Below are 25,400 nucleotides of genomic sequence, written 5' to 3'. Positions count from 1 at the left end.
CATCTGGTCATTGCAATACATCTTTGAAGACAACCAACATACCTCAGGCTGCTGACAATCCAGTTCAGCTACTGCTGTTTGAAGTCAAGACTGGCCTTCAAATTCTTTTCATGCAACCGCTTTACCTCTTCTCTTGCTAAAAAACTCTTTGTTGAACTATTTCAAGTTCTCTTCTCTCTTGCCTTACTAAAATCAGTTAGCTAACTGTTTGAAATCTGCATACGTAATGGATGCCTATAGACACATTTGGCACACATATGCCAGCATTCCTGTCCAACAATATGAAAAGAAACCCCTTTCTTGGTTATTCAAGTTACAGAGGGGTTAATTCAGTTTGCCCTTCTACTGCTTAGATTGACAAATGTCCCCTCTCCCAAACTAAAATCACACCCAACCTGTCAATCAGGGACATGACAGAATCAAAAATATGCTTTAATAGTAGCGATCTTTTGCTCTATGCTGGATTTGAATAAAGGACCTACAGGTAAGAGATCTAGAAAGCTATTCCTCCTCTGAGAGAAGGATCTTCTATAGTAGGTGAACCTTAAAGCCCTTTAGGCAGGTCCTGCTTAAGAACAGCTACAGACTAACCGAAATACAGATCTGCTCTTAGCTCTATTATGGAGGCACTAGAGCTTCAAATTCTGTACAGGATTCAAGTAGCTCCAGACTGATGGAGCTGTGCTAACCTAAGTCTCTGCTTCCCTGGGCTGTACCTCTGCAAATGCCTAGCCTCCCGCGCTGCCTGCACCATATGGGTGAATGGGAAGGGAGTACCTACATCGTTGCTGATGGTAGAGTCCCTGTGAATCAGCCGCTGGACATGGCTGTCAATGCTGCTGCCCGACGAAAACTTTGCCAGTGTGGCAGAATGCGATTCTTTCTCTCGCTGCTTTACAATGACCTCACAGGCTTTCCACTCAGCCATGACCTTCTGATACCGGAGGGCAATGTCTTCATCCACCTGCAGACAGACAGACAGACCCCGAAATGCTGATCCTCCTTGAAAGATAGCATTAACAATGAGTGGAAGCCAGGAGGGAGAGGTCTAAAGCAAGTGTAATGTCTGAAACGAAAAGCCTGAAGGATCCTGAAGCCCTCTTGCTACGCACATCACTGTGACTGGAAAGCGCAATGACTGGAGCAGCAAGGTGTTGGGTATTTACTGCAGGGAATAAACTATCACTGTAGACACCAGAAAGATTCATATAAGCATGCATATACGCTATCAACAGTGCTTCGACATTGTTCAGGAAAGAACAAAAGATGTCACTGGCTTTCATGTGAAACCCACATAGAAGTCAGATGCAATCTGATGGAGCAATTGCTGCCTCTAATGCGATTATTCCTAATTTCATTACACCTCCTTCCCAACTCCTTCGCTATTCCAACTCTAACATAGCCCTTGCAATGAATTCCGGGTCATAGGTTTATAGACATCAGCCTGTACAGAGTTAGATGCTGGAAGAGACTCCTGAACAGTAGAAATCCCAGCTCACACAGCCCAGTCTTGGGGCTGCACTGCGCACGGCCAGATCCAACCACTCTGGTTCCCATAGTGATAAAACAGATTTTTGCCACTTCTGGCTTCCTCTGTTGAAAGACAGACACAGAAACCCCCCTTGAGCTATTAAGGGACACGTAGTAATTTTACTACTCTGTCACTTGTCAAGAGCTGAAGAGAAACCGCAATTGTGAGTTGGCTTCAGGCTCTGGACTCTGCTGGCTAGAGTTGCTACCAGAGCATTCATGCTAAGAGCTGCAGGCTATTTGTCGCTTGAGGTAGCTGTCGAGTCATAAATCATAAAATACAACAGTTAGTAGAAAGCTGGAGGACAGCCATGTTTGGGAGTGCCCCAGATACCGATGGAGGACTGCAAAAATATCATCAGAAGGCAAAGATGATAAATCACCTGTGATTACCTCAGATAAGGACACAATAAGTTTCCTATACGTGCAAATGTTATGACTGTTTTCATGTCATTCATTTAATAGACTCTTACATTCAATGGTAAGCTCTAGACTCCAACATTTCTTTGAGGAGTCTGTTATTACTGTTATTTACTACTGGTGTTGAGTAGCTCATTAGAATTCCAGATAAGGTTTGGAGCACCCCTGTGTTAGTATGCTACAAACTCAGGGGAAAAAAATTTCCTATAGGAGCTTGCATTCTGCAGATCAGACCTTTTATACCTTGCAACATATCTTTATGAATTTACTGTAATTCCTATTGTACAAATGGACTCAAGTATTTCTCTCTTCCTGCCAAATCTCTTATGCTCTAGCTGTATACATGCATGTGCCCTTTGAAGCTGGGGCTAGAATCCATGAATTGTGGCTCCAGATCTCCCACTCCAAAAACTAAGTATCTGGGTCCTTTTTTCAGTTCCAGACATACCTTCTATTTCTACACATGGATCATAAATCTGATGGTTCATATACCTGTGGAGAACAGACAGCAAAATGCAATCTATGCAAGAAACCTCCAATATCCTATATTTCTTGAAAATTTGAGTTTAAAAAAAAAAAGTATAATTAATGGAGCACCAAAGGAAAATGTAATAAATTCACACTGCATCTGGAAGTGCTGCAATTTAGCCAGATCTCTGCTGCTGAAGCTCTGAACCAAATTCATAGAACTGTTTGGAAGGGCCCTCCCTTCTTCACCAAGACAGTAAGAGTTAGGGAACCAGCCCACATGGTGCTCCTGAAGGACTTCTTTTTTCAACTTGTGCTGTATGCAAAAAGGGGTGATCGAGCAAGTCCCCTCGTAGAACAGATGTACTTTCCAGCAGGACTACGGCAATGTATCAGCCTGACTGGATGTCTGGATTTGCTTCTCTTCTGAGGCAGTTTGCCTGGCCTTCAGGAGATGAGGCAACCAGCAGGACTTACTGCCCTTGGTGGTTTCTGAGGTACTTTGTCTTCTTCCGATGCTGATGTCATGGGAGGGCAGGAATTTGCCTCAGCAGTGCTCAGCGGAACATTCTTGATGTACACACTATAGCCGGAAAATCTAAATGTAAATGCCTACAAAGATGACTGGATTCAGGGTGAAGAATCTGGATTGCGACCCAGTTTGAACAGTTACGGGGTATGTTTCTCCATCCGTGTTCAGAACCGGTTTATAAAGATTAGTGTGAGGAAAAACAAGTCAAATGGCTGTAGCAATTTTTAGTAAGAAGAATATAAAGTGCCCACTGTTTGCAAGATAGCTAATTTTTCCATTGCAAGGCTCTAGGTCAGGCTGCCCTTCTGATCTGCAGGTGCTCACAGGGATATAAACTATCCCTTGGAATATAAAATAATTGGGAGTTAGCAAATGCCAAATGTTTTGATATATAAACCACTCCTTATCCATTTAATCCAGAACAGGATCAGCATGAGTGCTACCTCCCTGGTAATAACACTGACAGAGAAGCAGATTAACGTGTTAATTACATTCCAGGGCAAACCTCATTACTGTTCTAGACAGTTCAGCAAACATTTGGGTGATTCTTAACGTCAGTTAAAAGCAATGTTTTACCAACATACAAATCCAGACCTTACCCACAGGGCAGTGTCCTACTATAGTCCTATGGCTCTGCGAAGGAGAACATCCCTTTCCTCAACAGCCAAGGAGTAAGACTAGCAGCAGTGTTGGGGTCCCTAATGGCGGACGGGTGCTCCCACTACCTGTGAGCCCAAGGACTGCAGGAGACCTTTACACTAGCGGAGGCACTACCCGATCTGCTCATCACTGTAGGCTTATACTTAAGTTCTTGCTCTGCACATGATCAGCTGTACAGCTGCGTTACGGTACGAGCCAGAGCCTATTACGCATCACCTGAGGGTAATATATTACCTTTGGCTCAGTACTGCAATAAAAACGCCACACCGCATTCGTAACAGCAGCTATGCTGGATCAGATAAAGGCTGGTGTAGCCTAGCAGACGCTTACGGAAAGCATATAGTAGTCAGGAACTGGAGTATTGCTGTATTTTTCTCAGCAGTCTGGCTTAGGACCACATCCAGTTTCTGTTCAGTAAGCGTAGCTGAGTGAAGGCATGACTGTGCCATTTTGCCCAGCCCTATCAGTTTGTTACCAGCAGCCTGGTTTATTATCAAGGCACTTGCCCAGTAATTACTACAAATGAAAGCACTCAGCGAAGTAAGAAGTTGGTATTGCTATAAACAGATTAACAAAGGGAGATAATATAACTAAGAGACGGGCAAATTGTAGTTTCATTAATGGAAACTATATACTTAATGCCAAGTTTCAGACTGTGAAATAAGGCTGTGACATAACCTAGGCAATTATTCACTGATCAATGTTAGCAGCAGCATGGGAGACATTAAGAGGAACAGTGTCTCATATGAAATTGCACCTTGTGTTTTACAGAGGCACATCTTATTTAAGTCTAGCAAAAGCATAATGAACGTACAAATCGAACCCTCCTCTGGGCATTTTTAGCCTCTAGACAGTAACTCCAAGTGCACTTCAGAAGGTACTTCTGGGCTGTTCACAGCTCCAGTAGCATTCCACACGTGCAGTAGCAGCATCATGTAGATAAAGTAGTTATTTCAAAGAGCGTTTTGAAGCATAACTCAGCCAACACACCATATAAAAGAGGGATAACTCAAATTACTATCCAAATATGAGTGTCTCCCTGTTTTATAAGTGACAAATTTGTGAAAACAGGATTTGCTCGGGGCGAGTGCATGTCACAGGCAGAGGCTGAATGCAGGTTTCCTGACTTCAATAAAGAACTCCTTTTAGTGATTTTCAGACATGATAACATGATATCATAATCCCTCTACTAACGTGTCACTCATGTTTTCAGTAGCATTTTTCCCTTAGGAATATTAAACAATAATAAAGACTAACACTTGCTGTTCAGAAAACAAAACCTATTCTGCAAACGTAATTCAAATCCCTGGAAAGGTGTGCTTACCTGGTCCATCTCCTTTTTGGCCATGCCGAATTTATAGTGACCTAACAAGAATGGCCATACTTCCTTTCGAATCTCATGCTGTACCCCACCGTAGTAAACTCTTCTTAGTAATTCCAGTTCCTTGTAATTCTACAGCAGTCAGGAGAAAGAAGTATTGAAAGTAATACATCTTTATTTTCCTCAGGCATGCTCACATACACTTAATACCAAGTATAAAGACAGTGAAATGCATGCGCAGCACTAAATACATTTTGCAACTTCATGCATGCCTTTAGGGCCCTAGCTCAAATCTGGTCTAACGTAAGTTGTCATGCCTCCCATGAAAATAACCTAACTTTTAAGAGACTAGAGGAGTCATGACATCAGTTGTTTTGATGTTATGATATCTTTGCCATCATCAGCAATGCAAAGGATAAAAGAGATTTTAGGAATTGACTCACTCTCACTAGAAAGAGAAGTGATCCTGTGAAGACTAGAAAACACCTTTAATGCTTCCTGGGGCCAGTTCTAAGGGATACCATGCTCACTGCAGCAGTGTGAGGGAGCTAGTTTAATTAATGATTATAAAGGTATTCTGTTACTTACCTTCTTGTCCTTCTGATACTTGCTCCAGACCTCTTTAGTCAGGCCTCCTGCAGCACTGGATGGTTTGTCAGGTGGGATAATAGTGTGGTTCACGAGGGCAGACAGATGTGTTCGCACTGTTGACAAATGGCGGCAGTAGGCAAGCCCTGTGGTTGGGGCAGGAGGTAAACTTATAAATGAGCAATCTACCTAATATCAGGAGCCCCTTTCTGAAGATGAAGCTGTGACATTTTAAACCTGCTGCTAATAATCCTTTATGAACTAAACTTGCATTGTACTGTGTAAGAATGAAGAATTGCAGCAGAGCCAAAGATTAAATAAATCTTACACAGACTAGTAAAATCCAAGTAGACTATTATGCTGCAGTGTAAAACTACATTCTGTCTTCACTAAGCATCAGTTCGCCCATTGCTATATGTAAAACCCACAAATAATGGAATTATGAAGCTATGACTCTTGAGTCACGTCCACCCTACTGCCCTGAGGTGATCTGACTCAAAAATAAATTTGGGTTTGGACTGCTTTCTTCACTTACATCCATAAAAGGCTCTGGAAACTATTTGCCTCTTCATGCTTTCACACAACATCTTCAATGGAGTTCTGTGGAGACACATTAACAGGAACACGATAGGTCATGAGGACAGCGATCATCATGAATTTTATGCTGATCCCTATGACCTACACATAGCAATTCTTTCTCTGCACCAAGATTTATTTAGCTAAAGGACAACAATAATGACAAATTATACTTTTTAAAGCATTCTCCCCACCAGCATTTTGGCCCAAAACTGTTTCACCTGGCACATTTAGCTACAACTGCTGCAGGTGCATTGTAAAGGTCCTTGTCAAATTAGATGAATTGTTGCCCTTCATTGTAATTGTTAATGACTTGGTAAAGAAAACGCTTCCAGAGCTGAATTATATTAAAGCACGCAGGAGAACTAGATGCAATTTTTCTATCAAAATGTGACTTGAGAGTAGTTTAATAGGTTAGTTTTAATAAACTAAATTTCTTCCTGTATAACTCCATCTTTTTATGTTAGAAACTACTTGAAAATTGTTACTCTTTGTCTCTGGTGCTGCAACCGATAAAACCTTCCTGCTTTTAACTGTGGCACACACAAAGTCTCCCAGGTAAGCTCTCTGCTCAACTTGCTTACCTATCATGGATGCAGTTGCAACAGCTGGGTATATCGTAGGGAGAGCTGCCTGTTGAACAGGAGACACATGAGGAGCCTTGGCTGCAGTGCTCCAGCTGCCACGAAAGCAAGTTTGCCCCAAAGCCTTGCATCTCTATCATTTCGCTGGTGTCTAGGGAAAAACCAAACAACACAGCAGGCCATCAACCTTTCTTCTTCTTTCCCCCTCTTCCTCCTGCGCATCCTGATGGCTTCATGCTTTACTTCTCAGCAGGTTCTGAACCTTGATTCCAAAAAGGGGAGAGCACCATCCTAGTGACCTCAGAAATACTGCTCTCGGCACATCTAAACCAGCTGCATGCTGTGCACGGTCACTTCCCATAAAGTCAAATCCCTTCACCATTTCACCCTTTCTTGCCCATGCACATCCCAGTTCGTGTTTCAAGAGAACAGAGAAAAGGGTGCTGCAGTAAAAACTGAAGCTGGTTCTTGTGTAATGCTATGGTAATGTTATTCATGGCCAGAAGAGATCATCTAACCTGACCTTCTATTTAATTCAGGTCTCAGAATTTTATTTTGCAGTTCCTGGAATCAGCCACATAACTGCTAGTCCAGCTAGGGTGAAAGTTTGAGCATAAAAGAAATTAAGACAAACTGATTCAGTTATTTTCAGAAGATGCTTCTTTCCCCCTCAGAACCAGATCCTAGAATGTTAAGCACAGAAGGATAGTTCAAGTCTTACTAATGTCAACACTGTGTTTATAAAAGTAGGATACTCTGCAGGAAAATGTGATCCAACAGTACAGTGCAGCTCCTTGAGTTATCCCTGCTCCACCAAATCTATTTGCCTTTTTAAGCAGCTTCAGGAAGGCAACCCCAAAAAATCACCCTTTGCCTTCAGAAAGCTTGGCTTCAGCTCTTCAACTTTCCCAGCTGGCATTTGAGCTCTTGGGTTTTTTGTTTTATAATAAATAACTGGCCTTTCAGCTCACCCATGATTAAAATTAAGGCAAATGCCGTAATACTGCATGTCACCAAATTAACATTTGTAAGCAAAATCCAGTCCCCTGGGCCGTGCTTTCAAAACATACATTTGTTGGGTGGTGGTAGGGGCAATTCCAAACCATCTCATGCATTTTAAATCAAGGTAGCATAAAGCATTTTAGTAGTGCCTATTAGAAAGTGGGCATAGGTGAGGAAGGAGTGGAGTAAAAACATTTGTTAACAGAAAAAGCACAGGCTCATGCGGAAGCAGTCATGTGTATTTCATTTCACAAAACAAAGTGATGCAAAAATGCTCTTCACCTTAATTCTTCAGGAAGGAGCTGAATGACCCAGTATTTATTGCAGCTTCTTACTGGTTTCAAATAAAAACCATTGGACAAGCATTTTTAGATTATTATTTTTTGCCTCCCCTCTACAAACAAGAAAAGTGGGTTTTTCAGTTTTAATTTTTTATTTTATTTTTTAGAGAAACAAGGAAAGAACCCCACAGAACCTAAAGATTCAGATGAAAGGTACCTGAATTAGTGAAGAATTAGAGTGAACAGCATCTTTTATTTAATTGTAGTGGTGTTATCTGTAACTTCAGCTACATGCAAAAGTCGAGCATGTTGCAAAATGTGAAAGCAAATGGCTAGCAAACCTGCTACAACAGTGTTGTCATTATTTAAAAGGGATGCTGCTGGAGAGACAACAGCCAATCCAATCTAGTTCAGCGAGAATCACTACTCAAACAGCAGACATATTCCTAACTCTACCATTACCTTCAAGATTAAATAAGCAAAAGCAGGTATCTGACAGCCGTTCTACTGGGACAACTTAAAATTTCCATCACCTGACTAAAGACTAAATTGTGTTTCTTATGCATTAGATCACAGCATTAGCCTCTTAACATGTGTAGGTGGCAGTGTTAGACCTTCCTCCTTTCCGTTATCACCCATATCCAGACATGATCAGTTAAGACACACAGAAACTTCCTGAAAGAGTATCTTTTTTCAAGGGGAATGCAGTATTTTTGGGAGTTTCTTTCCATCCATACCTTCCAAGAACTCTTTATTAACTTGGGCTGGGCTTTGTCAGTTTCTAGGGACTACTACCTTGGGATAAGCGTGTGGGCAGCCTAGAAGAAATGAGGAGGATCTCCTTGAACACATGTTCATATCCTACCTAAACAGAACTTAAGCACTATACAGAGATGCAGGGCAACTGTTGTCTCCTACAGTCAGTCCCACCAGACCAGGGCTAACATCTATTTGGAACCAAAATCATTGCTCCACTATTTAAAGGTACCAGCGTCTTATCTGGAGTCAAGATACAATGTACTTTTCTTAGGAAACAGAAATACCAAAAAAGCACATTCATGCTACCGTAACGAATGAAAAATACAGACGAGCCAAACTTGCAAGCAGTTGCTCTCCTTCCTACCTCCTCTGCAGATGTCAGACTTTTGAGAGCTACTTTACAGCCTGATAACAGAGAAGATTCTGTTCTTGCTGATACGCTCCAGTTATTAGGAAGAGGCAGAGGCTGTTGTTCTGATTATAACAGGAGCGCGCCAGACTTGGCACATGCACTCAAGAGGTATCAAGGCCAAAAGTCTGGCGGTATTGAAGCTGTGCCGTAACTGGTAAGCCTAGAGGAGGGAGAGATTTCACATGAACTAGTGGAGTGGCCTCGACAACACCTGCCTGTCTTCTGAACAACTGCAAGCCTTAGAATCCAAGCTGTGCAGGAGGGGTTTGGCCTGGGGAGTGGATTATTTTGTACAACATTCAGCTTCCTCCTTTGAGAAAGCAAGGATTTCTCAGTCTCCAGAACTATGCTACTAGATCCTGAATGCTTGCTAATACATACACTTCTTGAGAATACCGACTTAATACATCTGTTATGAATTGCTTTAGGAAAAGAATTAGATGACAAATTTTGGAGGGTGGGGAGTCTTGCAGCTGATATCCGAAACCCACCTAGCCTATGAATGCAAGAAGTGGAATGAAAGCACCCAACCACAGAAAGGTATTGCATCTCCATACAATCTTCTCTGCACACTTCTGCTACCTTACAGAGGTATCCAAAGTGCGGGAGCATGCATACTTGAACCATCCCTGGGCTGAAATTGTAACTCACTACACTTCTGCCCTATTCTGCCTACAGAGGCACACTCCATTTCTCACTTTGCCCAGCACATCACTACTATTGCTGTAATGGTTCACCTCTGATCCTTCCTACGCAAGGCTGCCCTCCCCCAGTCTGTTACGCTGTACACGACTAACTCGTGGAGGGAGAATACAAAGACCTGTTATACTCCCTCCTCCTCTTGTGCGAGCATGCTCTAGTATCCAGCTTTTATGAAGGTGGGGCAGGAAGCCTCCGGAAGGAGCGAAGGTTTGTCTGTTCAGCAGCACACATGCTCAAAGGAGAGGGAAGATGCTGTTGTTTCCACTTCCCATAGGTTGTGAGCATATTCCCAGCCTCTCTGCACAGTCAACTTAATCTCCAGATCTCGTGGCATGAGTGAAATGTTTTTCCCTGTAATAATGCCAACACTGTTGTATGCATCAGTGGAACGAGCTGCAATAGAGCTCTGGGACACAGGGGGAGGAGGATAAAAACCTTTCATCCTATTAGGAGCTGTGAGGTTCCGAGAGCAGATCATTGATAGCATTGCGTGTAGCTTATCTTCCTCCTCCTCATCATCGTCAACAGAGGCAGAGCGGCTGGCAGCTAAGTGGTGGTAGTTAATAGTTACTGCTCAAAGAAAATAGTGAAAGAGGAGCATAAGAAGAGAGAACTCGATTCTGTGGGAAAGCTCAAAAGGACATGTTCAGCAAAGACAAAGGACTTGAATCCTGCCCTCTTCTTGAAGGCACAGGCTCCTGTAAATGGGTATGAAAAATGAGTTTCTTACAGAAAAAAAGCATGCTCCACCAAACACAGGCCAGCTTCTGATTGTGCACAGGCTGTGTTCCCAGAGCACACGTGTCACATCATGGCAATGGAGAAAGGTCCCAATGCCAGCCTGCAGTAGGTGAGTACACTTTTTAGCAAAAATCCATGGGAGTTCTAGGCTCCAACTAGCTTCTCTCCTTCACCATGCCTTTATCAATGCTGTGGCCTCTTTTCCACTCTGAAACCTGTGCCAGATGCACCCAGACAGCAAACATTCTGCTCCCCAGCTCTGTCTGGCACTGCAAACATGCAAGGTACAGGCCGCCTCCTAAGGAAGCCTAAGGCAGGAGCCAGCTCGCTCTGTCTTGCGCTCAACAGGCAGGTCTGTGCTGAATGTGCCCACAGAATCTGCAGTCCCCTTGATTCAGGCAAAGGCTGAAAATGCTTTTGCTGGTGTGTGCATGAACTTACCTGTGCAAATCCAGAAGCCCTAATAAAGCATGGCAACCATTGTGGTTCAGTCCCCTGGGGTAAGGCGGGTTCAGTTGAGATTTCTGCTTTTTCAGCTGCAGTAAGTCCCAGTATGAGCAGTAAATCCAAATCCCCTGTAAACTTTAGGGTCTGATCTTCCTGGGAAATTCTTGCTTCTTTGCCAAGGGGAATAAAACCGAACACGCTGTTTGAGAACTAGCTCAAATGCCTTCTTGCATGTAAGGAATTTGTATTCACTGATGACATGAGGTGGTTTGGTGCTTGGGAATTCATTTAGTTTCCTTGGAAGGGCCTTTATTTATCCATTGTTAATTCTTGCTTCCAAGCCAGGAAAACTTAGCCCAGGGAGTTCTTGGGGTACTTTAAGAGTTGAGTTTATGGTTTGTTGGTTTTTTTTTTTTTCCTAATAACAACATTATGAGCAAGCAGTGTGGCCAATAAAAATATCCTCACTTTGGGAGCAAAACTGCTCTTGGCTAGTCAAGCAATCTTTTTGCTTTTAGTCTCAGTTTGCAAGCCCAGGGGAGTATTTTGAAAACTTCCTCTGCAAAACACAGAGTAAATATAAATAAGATTCCCCACCTCAACTCCATTTCCACTAAGATAACAAGTTTCACTGCATTAAGGAAACCTATAGTAAGCTGTACCTGTTGATCACAATTATCACACAATTAAATTTTGTGATAGGTTCCCTCCGCCCCCCACCCCAAAACCTGGCTTGTCTGTTACCTTCAGTTACTTCCCAGGATATTACTTCAAGGCTTTCCTAGGTTTTTGTTTTGGTTCGTTTTTTTGTTTGCTTTTTCTTAACAAAGGAGAACAAAGGCACTTACTGTTATCATGCTTGTGTCCTGGATAGATAATTCTGAACACATAGTCTGTAGAAGCATCTTCAGCTGGCATTTCCTCTAGGTCCACTGATTTGTTGCTGTTCCGTTTTCGAAGCTTTGGAAATACCTTACCCTAGAGAAAATAATGATTCCATACATTCAGCTACGAATGACTAACAGAGCACAACCAAGCAAGTACTTCAGACCTTTGGCATCTTAAATCTTAAAACTAAACTTTCAATGTTGGGAGGAGGTGTGGGAGAAAACAACAGTAGAATCATATATAGCAGGTGGTTTAGGGGCACTTCACACAACTTTTCCATGTACTGAAAAAACACAGCTGCTTCTTCAATAATCCAAGCCTCTGACAGCAAGTATGTCCCAGTCCATTTGAGTCTCGGTCCCTATTGTTTGGGTTCATATTTTGATACAATAGCAGATTCCAGTTCATTGCTCAATGGGGTCCTGAAAGTATGAACAATTTTTATAGGCTATCTGTATAAGAATCAAATTGGATTAAATGGAGTTATTTTGCCTCCCACTTTATTATAAAGCAGCTGGAAATCAATGCCCAGACTCTGTGGAGCAGGACGCTGGTTGAACAAAGACATTAAGATCATCCCTACCCACTACAAGCAGCTCCTCAGAAAAGGCAGTACCTTGCCCTGTTGGGACCAAAGTGGTGGTTCCAGCTGACCACGAGGCAGAAGACCATTTTCCAGACAGGAAAGAAATGCGAGGAGGTGACCTCCTTGGGGGAAGTGCAGCGGAGGTCTCTGAGTTCCATCCTGACTCACCAAGACTAATGTCCATCTGCTTTCTGCTGCAAAGGAGGACAAGGGGAGTCCACACTGTTACATCGGAACCTCTATTTTTTGCTCTTACCTTCTAAGTAAATTTTATTTGTGATCATCTCTAAGTAGATAAATAAACCTCTGTAAGTCACAGTGCAATCTAGGGATGATGTCAGTCCTTTAGTCCTAAAGAAGCTCAAGATACCACACTAATATAATAAATAATAATAAATAGTAAAGGAATAACTAAACTAAGTCTCTGGTGTATGACATAACTTGACAAAGGACACACAATTTAGAATGAAAACCAACCTAATGGATATAACCAGAGGCTGTCAGCTTTATTCTTGTGAGAATTAGTAAGTCACATTCCCTGTTGTAAATTTTTCTCATCTATCTTCACTGTCACTAGAAATTTAGCACAAATAAGGAAAACCACCCTGGGCTCTGGATACTCTTTTTAGCATAATAATCTGCATCTTGTACACATTTCAAAAGAATGTAAGCGAATTAGGTTCTTAATTTCCTTTTCCAAAACTGAATGAATGAGGCATCTGAAGCCACCTGGGTAAAGGGGGGATCTCCAAGAGCAGGATGTGTTCCACAGCATGGCTGCGAGTTCCAGTCTGGTAGGTAGGTGCTGTGGCAGGACCGCCAAGTGTCTGTCATCTTGTGCAAACAACAAAAATCATGTTGTGTATACACCTGGCACCTGTTACTGAAACACCTTTCTCAGTGAAGAACAACAAAGGCTGTCATGTTTCACAGCTGTCATTGAATTCCCTTTTTCCTAAGGAACTGCCACAAAGCAGAGTGGTGATGCATCTGACCAGCCAGTGAAACACTGGACAGGCACAGTGTCCTGGGGAAGCTGACTGAAGTAAGGCAAATGGACCTGAACTAACGTTGCAATTGTGATCCTCTACCAGCTAGGATTCTAGGTTTTAACACTCATCCCCATATGTCCATAACTAGTTAGAAGTGTTAATGACACAGAGAGGAAAAGTGATCATTCAAGTGTGTCGCCTGCTTATGTATTTTAATGCAATATACATAAACCATCTTCTAAAACAGGCTCTTAGTTCAAAAGGTCCTTTAGTCCAACTGTAACTCAAATCTGACTCCAAATAAAATTTCTAAATGTTCTTTGTCTTTGCTCTGTGATTTTGACTTAAGGCTTGTGGTTAGGAAAAACAGTGGGAGAGACGTTTTGTTCCAGATTCCTCTCCCTACCTTGAGCAGAATGGGCTACTGAGAACTGGATGGTCAGAAGTGACAGAGGGTGGCTCTGATTACACACGCTCCCTTTCTACAGGTTGATGATCCCACTATAGATGTGGCTGACAGACCTGCTTTTTTCCCCCCCTCTCCTTTCTTGTAATGGTCAATGGATGGAGGATCATGCTTAATAGAGCCAAAGCTTCTATGTTGAATACCTGCCACTGACAGTTTCCCATAAGTGCTGTTCTGCACAGATGACTTGGAAAAAACAAAGCACACAGAAAAAAGAAAGAACATAGAAAGCAATTGACAACTGGAGCAGTGTTAGGCAGAGGAGTTCTTACCAGGCCTTTCAGTGAAGACATCTGAAGAAGAAAAATGGTCTGCCTCCTTTTGCAATAAACCCCTAACAGGCACCGTATAAAATGGTAGCAGCATTAGGAGCAATAACATTCACCTGGCAGAAAGGGGCTTTGGGAGTGCCCCCGTGAGAAGAAGGTTTATGCTTACGTTGCTGATGGCAGTGAATGCAGACGATCTGGCTGAGTGGCACTATTAATGCGTAGTCCCAGTAAACACTAATAGGGAAGGAAAAAGTGCAGGAAACATTTTTTTCCATATTCAGGAGTGCTTGCGGTTCCAAGCACCCAATAAAAAGACTCTGCTAAGTTAGTAACTGCTTATTAAATTTGGTCAATTAAGGTAAATTAATAGCCAAGTAAAAGGCAAAGGAACTAGTTCTCCACAGTGGATACATGTGGCACCAGCCTTTCCATAACCTCCCTTTCCCTCTTCAACCTCCCCTCCACCCCACTGCCCCATACCAGGTTACAACAATGCTCTGGCTAAGATTAAAATGCCTGGGGCACAGACTTCATGATGGTCTTGTAGCTGGGTTTCAGGACAGCCAGGTTCGGTTCTGTCTTGCACATGTGATTTATGGGCAGCAGCGTGTAAATCCATCGGGGCTCAAGCTTACAGATTAAACACTGGAAACAGCTCCGAACCCTTCTGAGAACAACCTCGACAGAGTTTAGCAATAAAAGCAAGGGCAGAGGGCTTCATTAATGTTCTATTAAAAAATACACATGAAGTTTTAGAAAAAGAATGGAGCGGATTAAGCATTTGAGAGCACTGTTCTGGGGTTGAAGGAAGCATTCCCTGAGGAAACACAGCTGCCTGGTTCAAGACTTCACCTGTCTTTCCACTGAAGCACAATGCCAAATTAGATGAATAACTGATCTAATGAAAGACAATGACATTGCAGGTCTCTTTTTTGACCTTGAAATTAGCCATGCTTGCCAAGTGATCTGTGACCCTCTGAAGGGAGGTACTAGAATTGTAATGATGGAAGGTAGTGTTGAGCCTTTTCTCCTGAACACATGGAAAAGTGGCTTTTGTTTTCCTTTTGAAAAGCCCTTATATCCAAGGGCATTACAGGACCTTTGGGAAGTTACTTAATCTGTGGCAAAACAGGAGCAGAACCCAAGCTGCCTGACACCTCAACTTATGCACTATTCAGAAGCCCTTCAATTGAATCAGCCTTGTTACACTTGTGTCATATTGCCAAGTATACAAGAAATAAACACCATGAATGCTTCTGATCTTTTCCTGAATGCAATGACTACCTTTTCTCCAGCTCTGAATCTCCAAGGGTTCCATTCATCAGCTGATTTGGAGTCCATTTTAAAGTCAAACTATCTGCTGATTGATGAAGGGAGAGATACCCAGGAATTGCCTCCAAGTCGTCTTTCTGTTCACAGAAGCAAGAAACAGACAATCCAGGTGACTAAAGCGCACAACTATAATTGTCATGTTCCATTCTTCCTATGCCCCACAAGTTCCAGAGCAGTGCATTATCTAGGAACTGCTGAGGGAAACCTTAACACTGAAAGTACTAGTATTTAATATTGCTATTAGAACGATGGGAAAAAACACAGTACAGTCACTGAGTTTATGAAATAACGGTCCAGTATGTCTGTTCCTACCTATATGCCCACTTCACAGTTCACATTGGTCAGGCAGCGAAAGCGTTTGTCACGTCTTAATCTACCTCAGTATAATAGAGTCAAGTGGGAAGACAGCACTGTCCTGAGGACAAGACATTAAGCAAGTACTTGACAAGCCTAGGTTATATTCTTACCTATACTACTGACTTCTCAAGTCGCAGCCAGGCAGCAGCTGTGTATATTGGCCCAAAACTCAAGGTACTCACCGGCTGGACTAAGACATTGTTTTTCCCATACAAGAGGTGTGTTCGGGAATTCTGGTGCAAAGACTCCACATACTCTCTTGCCGAAGCAGCAAAGCGATCTTCTGACGTGCTCCCACTTGAATGTCGTTTCCGGATCTAGCACACACACAAACACAGTCAAGGCAGATCAGGTAGGACAGGAATGACTGTACCGGCAGGCCAATAAAACAGGAACAGTTCCATTTAGACCCATCTCTGTAGAGTGGAACTTCTTTCTAGAGCCAGGAGACCTTGCAGAGAAATGACCTGGGCTCTTACTCGTCCCTGACCAAGGCAGCTCATAATTCCTTGTGAACTACCTGGTCTGATCGCAAGTGTCAAAAGCCACAGAATTTAGTTCTGGATCTCAAACTTTTCTACATACAGATAAAGAGGACATTTGGGCCCAAATGGCCTCCTAATCTGTGCTAAAGGCCCCATTACAGAATAAAAAAGAAACGTTGTTCTAAATTCAGATCTCCCTCCTGGGGTTGTTTTTATTGTCAACCTGTGCCTTAACTCAGAAATAGCTACACAGTAAATACCTACTCCCAGGGCTGGGCGCTTCGAAGGAGAGTCTTGGCGGCCATGTACTCCATGAATCCGGTGTCGTTGAACAAGCTCATCGGCTGAAGGGTCTGTCCAATAGTGATCAGCTGTTTTTAGCTTGGTGTACTCCAGAGCACATGGTCCAACTAAGAAAAGAGCCCAAGAGAGAAACCTTCCAAGTCTGTTCAGAAACATGCGTAGTCTTATCCTGCTGGCCAAGTACTGAAAGTGAGATTTCCTTCTCAAGCCAAGTGAATATTAATGATCGCTTAATGATCCTACAGGATCAGACCATAATATAGACAATACATATAACAACATATCAGGTCCTATTATCTAGGGCTGTATAAAAATATTCCTGTAGGACACAATACCCTGCTATAGCAGCATTAGTAGTTACAACCTGCTAGCAAGCTTTCAGTAAAAAGCCATTCCCATTTTGTTCTCTGATCCAACCAATAATTAATAATAAAAACAGATGACTGGTCTCTACTGGTCTTGTAAGCAACAGAACATCATCTTCTATGTTGCTCTATTATAAATAGTTAAACTACATGCTAGAGAGAAAAATCACCTTTTGTAACACTATCATAATACAAAATGTTTTAAGAAACAATTTATTTTCTTTAGCATAAGAAGTAACTGTGCAAGAACTTACCTAGGAGAGAAGCCAGTATGGGGCCACAAACAGGATCTGCCAGTAAAGCTTCTTTTTCATAATATTTACTAGGAATAAAAGATCAGAGTCCAGTTAAAAACACTGGCTGTTATTTTTAAAAGCTCTTATGCCTCCTAGTAGCATGAGTCCATTGACTTTAAAAATATCACACGTTACTGCTTACCAGAAAGTATGCCAAAGGAAGCAAAGAGATAAGGGCAGGGAAGCTAGACAGGCTTTTAGCTATTAACCTGACAATTCCTTCGGCGTTTGCTGTGGGCCCCCCCGTAGTCTAGTGGAAGTCGACTGTGTGTGCAGGGGGAAGCATGACTACTGAAGTCACTTTCCAGGTCAGACTTCACACTTAATAAAAACTGAGGCCAAACACTCATTTCAAGAGCAAATCCAGACAATTAAATTACCTATATAAAAGGGAAGATTTAAAAGTTTAGGGTTCTAAGAGTTTTACCAAGACTGAAAACAGGATCTAGGCTGTACATCTGGAGTGCTGTGCACGTAGTGAAGCAGAACACATTTTCAAAGCTTGGTTTTAGTTATAGTTCCAACACAAAAATTCCAGCAACAGAATTTTGCTGTGATTATCAAATACACTCTCACACAATGGGCCAATAAGAAAACTGTGTATCTAAACAGCCAAAGACAGGACCAAAGGGATCCAAACCCCATATATTTTCTGAACTTGACAGGTAGAGGCAAAGCAGTTGCTAGGATTACCTAGAAATCACTGATGCATGCATCTCCTCTAAAAGCTCTAATGGAGCTTAACTGGCTCACCTACTGATCCCATAAAGAAGAAATGTCATGTTGGGTTTGCAGGTAAAGGCGGCTTTTACAACATGGTGTGTCCTGAACTGTTTTTAAAGATCATTAAAATATATCATAAGAAAGCTATGGAGAAATTAATTTATCCTATTTCAGACATCTGCTTTAGCATTAGATAATTTCCTAAACTATATCAATAACATTAACTAGATCTCCACGGAGCATAAAGGGAGCCTAGAACAACCAGTTCAATAAACCTGCACTCCAGACTTCTATATTTAACAAGATGATCACCACCCCTACTTTGGATCCATATTCTGCCCCCGATCAGCTGTGTAATCTCAGGCAAGTCACTTCCTCTCAGTATGCTCATTCTGCCTCATCTATTTTTGAACTGAGCTCTCGAGAGGCAGGAGCTTGCCTTTTGCTAAATGTGTTCACCCAGTATATTTGATTTGGGGCTTTGGGCACTAATGCAATATAGAGACAAACAATAACTCTCTGCAATTCTGTCAGTTTTCCACAGAGACCAAGAGATCCACACGTTCTTAAACATCTCTTCCATCTGTGAGGAATAATCTTGAAACACTGTCAAGAACAACGAACTACTACAAATAGTAGCTCTTGCAATGACCTCAGTGTCTTCCCATCGCAGCAGGCAAAGCTGACTTATAAAACCACATAGCCAAAAAATCAACACCCCCAAATTTCTTGAACTGTCATTATCCTCTGCTGTCTCTTCCACTAGATGGGGCTCAAACTCTAAACCATCTTCTCTTCCTCAAGAACAGAAGAGCTGAAGGACTTAAACATGGAGCATTTGAGCAGTAATGTCACAAAAAAGCAAGAGAACAAGCCTTATGAAGAGGTTCGTTTTATTCACTAAGTCAGGTTCTCAAAATCACACACCTGCAATTAAGGACCTGATCCTAACTCATTTGGAACAGATGGAGAAGGCAGTAAGATGAACATCTATAATACAACAATTGAGACTGAACTCTCTTGTCATGTCTTCAGGTGAATTATGTGGAAAAAGTAATTAGAAAAGTCCTTGTATCCATGTATCAGCAGACATATTGATACATTGGACCAAAATGCTTTCATTAACTATGTCTCTGGGACACAGCCCACCCTCCCACTGTCTCTTCTGCACACAGCTCTTAAAACAAACTGGCATTAGATATCCCAGAGCAACAGTTTTCTTTGAACAGCACAAAGACCTTTCTTCCATCCTCCTTCTTCTTAGTGGCAAGATAGGTCATGACAATAAAGCTGATGACAAGGAAAACGGTAACGTAAACTTGTAAATACACTGTGAGAATAAGTTCCTCTGCCCTAGCTCTCTTCCTTGTTCAGACCCACGGGCTTTGGACAGCCAAGAATGCGTCCCCCCAGTGCAGAATTACAAGAGCAGCACTGCGAACAAACTGCAATGGCAGTGGGTACAGACGTACTTTTCTGGGACCATATCAAGCTTTAGGGTTCCTACCTTCCTCTTCTTATGGGAAATTGTCCCCAGTGTGCCCCTTAATTCTTCTTTATCAGTTATGGGAGGGTAGGAAGGCACAAAGGGTAGAGCTAAGAACCACCTCTTGGGAAAGCTAATATTTGACAGTAGGAAGCAATGATAGAATATGTCATAGAACAGAGAGGACTTGTCTTCTCCTCTTAAAGAGTCCCTGTGGATTACATCCATAAAGCATTGATGCTCTTTGCTGGTTTTGCAAGGGAAGATTCACTTTACACAAAACTTGAATCTTCTAAAAAGGAAACATGATTAAAAAACCTTTTTTCACAGCCCTAAGGGTTTATGTCATTAACTCCTCCTCTTGTAAACTCATTTCCTCTTCTTTTATCTACAAAGGGCATTTTCTTCCCTGACATCTTAACATTCCAAAGGATTATTTTTAATTAATATAAGTGAATTAAGCACTCCTGACCTATTAGAAGATATTTCTATTCCACTGAGTCGCTGAGGTCTAGGTCCCATTAGAATTTGGGCATCTAATATCTACTGAAACCTAAGGTGCCTAAGTGAGTGGAAAGGATCTGGGCTTCACATGCTTCTGAATGCATTACTCTTTATGGGAGCACTGTTCAATATTGCCAACTTTAGAAAAAATTAAAGGAAGTCCTTAATAAACTGCAAGTTAGTTTTTTAGCTGATTTCTGGAAAGCTGTATGGCTGTTAACATTTTTTGTAAGTCTGAAACATGTCAATGATTTGAAACAAAAGTAGAATTTCTTCTAAATGTCCGTGTATCTGGTTTTCTTCCTACCAGAAGTTTGCATCACAGAAGTTTGAAGAAGGCTTTTGATTAAATCCCTTGTTGCAGATACCTAAACACATCAGTCCAACAAATCCCTGCGCTTCTGATTCTTTCCTTACCTGCAGTTATCAACAATATACTGCACAATCTTGTCGAGCACTTTCTCAATCAATGCTGTCCGAACCCATATGTGTTTGATGGCCTGAGGTGTCAGGACAGGCATTTTGCTTGTGGCTGATCCCTGCCTCTTGAGGGGTTCCTGCCCATTTGGCTGATTTTTCCTGCAAAAGGAATAAAATAAAAGTAGTCAGAAGTCAGACTCTTCTCACAGAAAGCTCTCCAGTGAAAGACTGCGTAGAGAGGTGTTGGAATACACAGCATGTATCTGACAAATAAGTATCTGTATACTAGCTGTCTACATTACTATGCTAGCACTCATTACCATTGGGGTGCAGAGTTTTAGTCAGTCCATCATCAGGGATTTTCTGAAAATTATGGCTCTAACTAATGATTTAGGATGTCTCGGTTCTGAGTTATGAGCAGAAGTCTGTAAGGATTATCTAATTCACAGACAGATGCTAAACAAGCTCTAAAAAAGCCCCCCAACAGGTCTGTATTAGGTATCTTGGGCTAGGTAGTAACCTACTGTTACTACTGTTACTGTAACCTCACCACCCGCCGACCGATGCCCAGCCAGTCCCCGAGCAGCGGCCCCCAGTTTATGTACTGAACATGATGTCACATGGTATGGACGTCACATGGACCAGCTTTCCCCCAGTTTATGTACTGGGCATGACGTCGTATGGTATGGAATACCCCTTTGGCCAGTTTGGGTCAGCTGTCCTGGCTGTGCCCCCTCCCAGCTTCTCGCTGGCAGGGTGTGAGAAGCTGAAAAGTCCTTGACTAGTGTAAGCACTGCTCAGCAACAACTAAAACATCGGGGTGTTATCAACATTATTCTCATCCTAAATCCAAAACACAGCACTGTACCAGCTACTAGGAAGAAAATTAACTGTATCCCAACCAAAACCAGGACACCTACCAAAAATATCTTCTCCGCTTCTGGAGCTTTAGGAAAAGCCCAACATTTGAGCTCCTCCAAAACTCCCACATACTAGGCTGAAAGGAATAGGCTGTAAATCCATTGCAGACCATACACCCCAAAAGAAAAAAAAAAAAACAAAATGCAAAGTGTAGCAGAAAATAAGTCACACCTGATGAACAGAAGTTTGCTTCTTATCAAACAGAGCTTCACACTTGGGAAAGCCACAGGAAGAACAGTAAAAAGAAGATTCTTGTCTCCCAGCTTTCTCTGGGAAAGCTAGCCACAACCCCAAGAAGACACACAGCTGTTTCAGCATGAGATATTCCCACCAAGACCAGAAGCATGGAGCAGGATTTGAGATAACACAGGCAGAGCTTTTCCAGGGACCTCCTGCCATACCACCATCAGGCAATCCTTGGGCACAGGCCCATCTTTTCATTCTCTCTGTAAAGCACCACATATAGGTATAGCACAGACTGCGCTAGTGTCTTGGCAGTGAGATCCTATCTCCTACCACCTACAGAATGACAACAAGACAACTAAGAAATAAGCAACATCAAAATGAGAAACTAGAACTATAGCAAATGAGCATCCAAAGCCAGCTGGGAGCTTGCTTACAGCCAAGACCCCCTGCTTGTTCCTACAGCATAAGCCAGCACAGCAACAGGTCCACCTCAGAAATGGGGAGCTTAATGCTGCCTTTTAGTGGCAGGATGGCAAGCTGGCTATACAAAGCAGAATCACTTCCCAAGCATGGCTGTCAACAAGAACGCGGGAGCTGCTCAGCACGGTGGTCTCTGAACCAAGTGGGAAGATGTCATTCCTTTCTGTGGAGCTACCTGCTGCCCAGAAGAATCTACTTGACCCCAGTCCAATGAGGGACAGTGGCATGTTGTGCCCCAGGCACGCTGTGGGACAGTGTTTTGCCGCATGAACAGGATGGTACTCTACTCTGTAAACCCCAGTATGCTGTGCTGCCTGCCATGCCACTGCACAGCTTCATGTGGCTGGAGCTGAAATTTGCATCACGCCAAGGAGCAGTTTTGTGCCTTCTCATCACAACACACATGCTCTTACCCACGCTGGGTGTCCTGCCACAGTGAGCATCCACCTCTCATCCATTGAGTTCTGGTCTTTAAAATACATTTTCATACTGACAACAATGCTCCCTTCACTTCTTTGGTGGCACTGACACAAATTATCACTTGTCACTGTTGAGATAATTGATGGCCTGAACATATTTGGAACCAGAGACTGATTTTGAAGCTGAATGTGCTGCCTAGCGCTTTCCAGTTTCTAAAAGGTGGCCCCCAAAAAGGAAAATGCATTTGTTCTCTCCGTTTCTCTTTCCTGCTGCCTAGCAAAGTAGCTGAAATGTGAATTTGTGTTCCCTTCCTCCCTGCCCGCTAGCTTTGCCGGTGGCATTAGTTACATTAAGACAAGAAGATGACACCGCTCCATACTGAATACCTAACACGCAGCAACAAGTCACAATGCACAATTTTATAAGGTGGTACCAGCCACACAGTGTCTCCCGTGACAGCACTGGTGTGGAACTGCCCCAAATCCTCTCCTCCTAAAGTACATAATGCAACTAAGCCACATGTCCATAGCGTAGCAGGTGGTGAAGCTGTGCCAGCCCTGCCACAGCATGTGATGACATCTTGTGATGGGTCCATACTCCTGCATCAGGCAATATAATGCAGGTGCAGGAGAAAGGTACGCTATAGAGCTGAGCACTGGGAGAGCTTCCTACTTCCGCACAGTACTGCAGGTTTGCCTTAGCTCTCCATACGCTGGGCTGGCAGTGGAAGACTAACCCTCTTAATTTCTTTCCCAGAAAATTTGCCCCTCAAAATAGCAGAAAAGAAGGTTCAATTTTGTCCTAATGAAAAGAGAAACCCCGATGTCTTCAACAATCTGCAGTAGAAAATCCACGTTCTCAAACGATCCTGTACTTTGACAGTACTCAGGTCCCCTTTCAGGAAAGTGTTCAATTACAAAGACTAAATACAATAGTCGGGTGCTGTATTGAGTAAGATCTGTAATTCTTCTCCACATTTACAAAGTCCTTAGTCCTCCATTAGGCCATGACAGAACCTCTACAAGGCAACACACATGCAGTGACAATCCCAAGTCAAGAAATACACATGACACCACTAACATCGGAGGAATTCAAATGTGTTTAATTGCATCCTAAACGGGGACTTTCTTAAGCCACAGCCTCAGGAGCAATTAGACTGCTACAGCACTTATGTCTCATTTTATACGTTCAACAAAGCGAGTCCACCCCCTGCAGTATTTCCTAATAGAGTCTCTTTGCTGTGCGTATTTTCTACAGCACTTAAAATTTGTGGTTGTTAATAGCTGAAACCCACACAAAATTTCTCCAAGAGAAATCACAGAATTTAAGTTCATTTGCTCCTTTCTGTTAGATGACACAGCCAAAGGTCTCTGGTGGTTGCAGTAGGGTTCATGTGGGCTCTTAACCAAGGAGGAATGCTGGGAAATTTTCAGTAGAAAGCATCCTTCTTCCCAACATTTAAAAAACTTAAATTAATAAAATCCCAGTCTATATCAGTAGGCACACAATTAAAAAAAAAAATCAAAAATAGGATGTGCCTGTTAAAAACTACATAACGAAGTCTAATATTCAGAAGTCTAATAAAGATAAATGCCAGAAAACTACACAGACATGTAAGTATAAGTGCTAATTTAAACAACTGTCAAATAACTGAAGACTTCAATGCAACACAAATAGAAGTCAAGCTCTCTTGACAAAGCCCTTAACAGCAAGTTGATCAAGAGGCTAAAAGTTCCTACAATGTACAAAGACCTCTTAAGGCTTAGCAGTGCCACTGCACTACCGTCTACAAACAGAAGAAAAAAATCTCCTGTCCTGAGTTTACAATACAAGACACTTATCCCACAGACTCATGCACTGTGATTCAGTCAGCAGAACCACATGGAAAATTTTAATTGCACTACTCGCCACTAGCAAGAAGTTTAGGACTTTCAGCAACCTCAAGTCCTTGACTCCAGACCAAATTCAGTTGTGCTCAAGTCCAGCGCGTACTGAACTGCTTTCCCATAATCAGTCTCTCACTGCTGACTGCCTCTTCTTGAGTTCATCCTTCTTCCTATCATTCTTTGTATCCATTAACTTAACTGTTTCTACCGTAATACCCACAAACCTTCTGTTATTGGTTTGGCAAGGAGCATGTCAAAACAGCTTTTCCAGTAAGTCTGTTCTGCAGTTCCTCTTGCCACCCACATCCCTTCCCACCAACAGTCCAAACTGGTCCACCATACCCTGACTGTGAGCACTCTCTAAAATCACCAGTTATTATTCACTTTTGTTGCTTTGAGTGGGCTGGACACACTGATCCGCTATACTGAGAAGCAAAACAAAACACCAAAGACCCAATTCCCAACCTCTGTCTCTTTGCTAGCTGCCAGTTTGATCAAACAAAAACATATGCCTTAAAGTTACAGACACTAAAGAGACAGAGCTTTAACGAACGTGGCCAAGAAAGACCCCTTTCTGTTTACCAGGCAGTCTCTGTATCCTCTCCATGCTGCACACGCATTGTATGAATTTTGCTGATAAACAGACCTCAGCCTCACCTGCCTTCTACCTGCTGCTGCAGTTCCTGCACTTTCTTGCATATGTCTCCAGCTATTGCATACGTCTTGCCAACTTTGGTGAACAGCGCAGCCACCTTGTCAGTCCGCAGGAAGCCGGCAGCCCTGCGCTTCAGCATGTGCAGGAGACACGCTTCCACAACACCTGCAAGAAAGGAAAGGAGATAAAGTTATGGGTACTGCTGTCCTTCAGTCTTCTCTTCGGTGAATACCATCTGCTAACACCCACTGGTCAGGTGTGGAGCCAAGAGAATGGGGGGTGTGGGGGGGGAAGAGACAGGCAGAAAGACAGACTAGATCTCAAAATCAGATGATGCAAGCATGTGTCTAATCT

General features: G+C 42.6%; 1 protein-coding gene across 5 annotated transcripts in view; it reads right to left on the bottom strand.

Annotated features, from left to right (window-relative positions):
* The window catches only part of SGSM2 (small G protein signaling modulator 2), a 63,687-nt gene that overhangs the window by 8,252 nt on the left and 30,035 nt on the right, over positions 1-25,400 (bottom strand). For 2 of the 5 annotated variants that reach the window (XM_076354959.1, XM_076354961.1), the window contains exons 3-17: positions 25,049-25,211; positions 20,496-20,657; positions 17,324-17,391; positions 16,666-16,811; positions 16,099-16,233; positions 15,512-15,636; positions 14,394-14,461; positions 12,528-12,691; positions 11,872-12,001; positions 10,271-10,405; positions 6,680-6,830; positions 6,055-6,119; positions 5,520-5,665; positions 4,935-5,063; positions 782-964 (exon numbers count right to left, since the gene is read on the bottom strand). In XM_076354959.1, the coding sequence (XP_076211074.1) occupies positions 782-964; positions 4,935-5,063; positions 5,520-5,665; positions 6,055-6,119; positions 6,680-6,830; positions 10,271-10,405; positions 11,872-12,001; positions 12,528-12,691; positions 14,394-14,461; positions 15,512-15,636; positions 16,099-16,233; positions 16,666-16,811; positions 17,324-17,391; positions 20,496-20,657; positions 25,049-25,211 (1,970 nt within the window). The remainder of the gene's footprint in view (positions 1-781; positions 965-4,934; positions 5,064-5,519; positions 5,666-6,054; positions 6,120-6,679; positions 6,831-10,270; positions 10,406-11,871; positions 12,002-12,527; positions 12,692-14,393; positions 14,462-15,511; positions 15,637-16,098; positions 16,234-16,665; positions 16,812-17,323; positions 17,392-20,495; positions 20,658-25,048; positions 25,212-25,400) is intronic. The other 3 variants (XM_076354960.1, XM_076354962.1, XM_076354964.1) reach the window with 3 other exon arrangements.

The sequence above is a fragment of the Aptenodytes patagonicus genome, chromosome 17 (genome assembly GCF_965638725.1).
Source record: "Aptenodytes patagonicus chromosome 17, bAptPat1.pri.cur, whole genome shotgun sequence".
Taxonomy (NCBI): domain Eukaryota; kingdom Metazoa; phylum Chordata; class Aves; order Sphenisciformes; family Spheniscidae; genus Aptenodytes; species Aptenodytes patagonicus.
The sequence above is the reverse complement of the archived record's forward strand: the minus strand, read 5'-3'. Positions and strand labels throughout refer to the sequence as shown.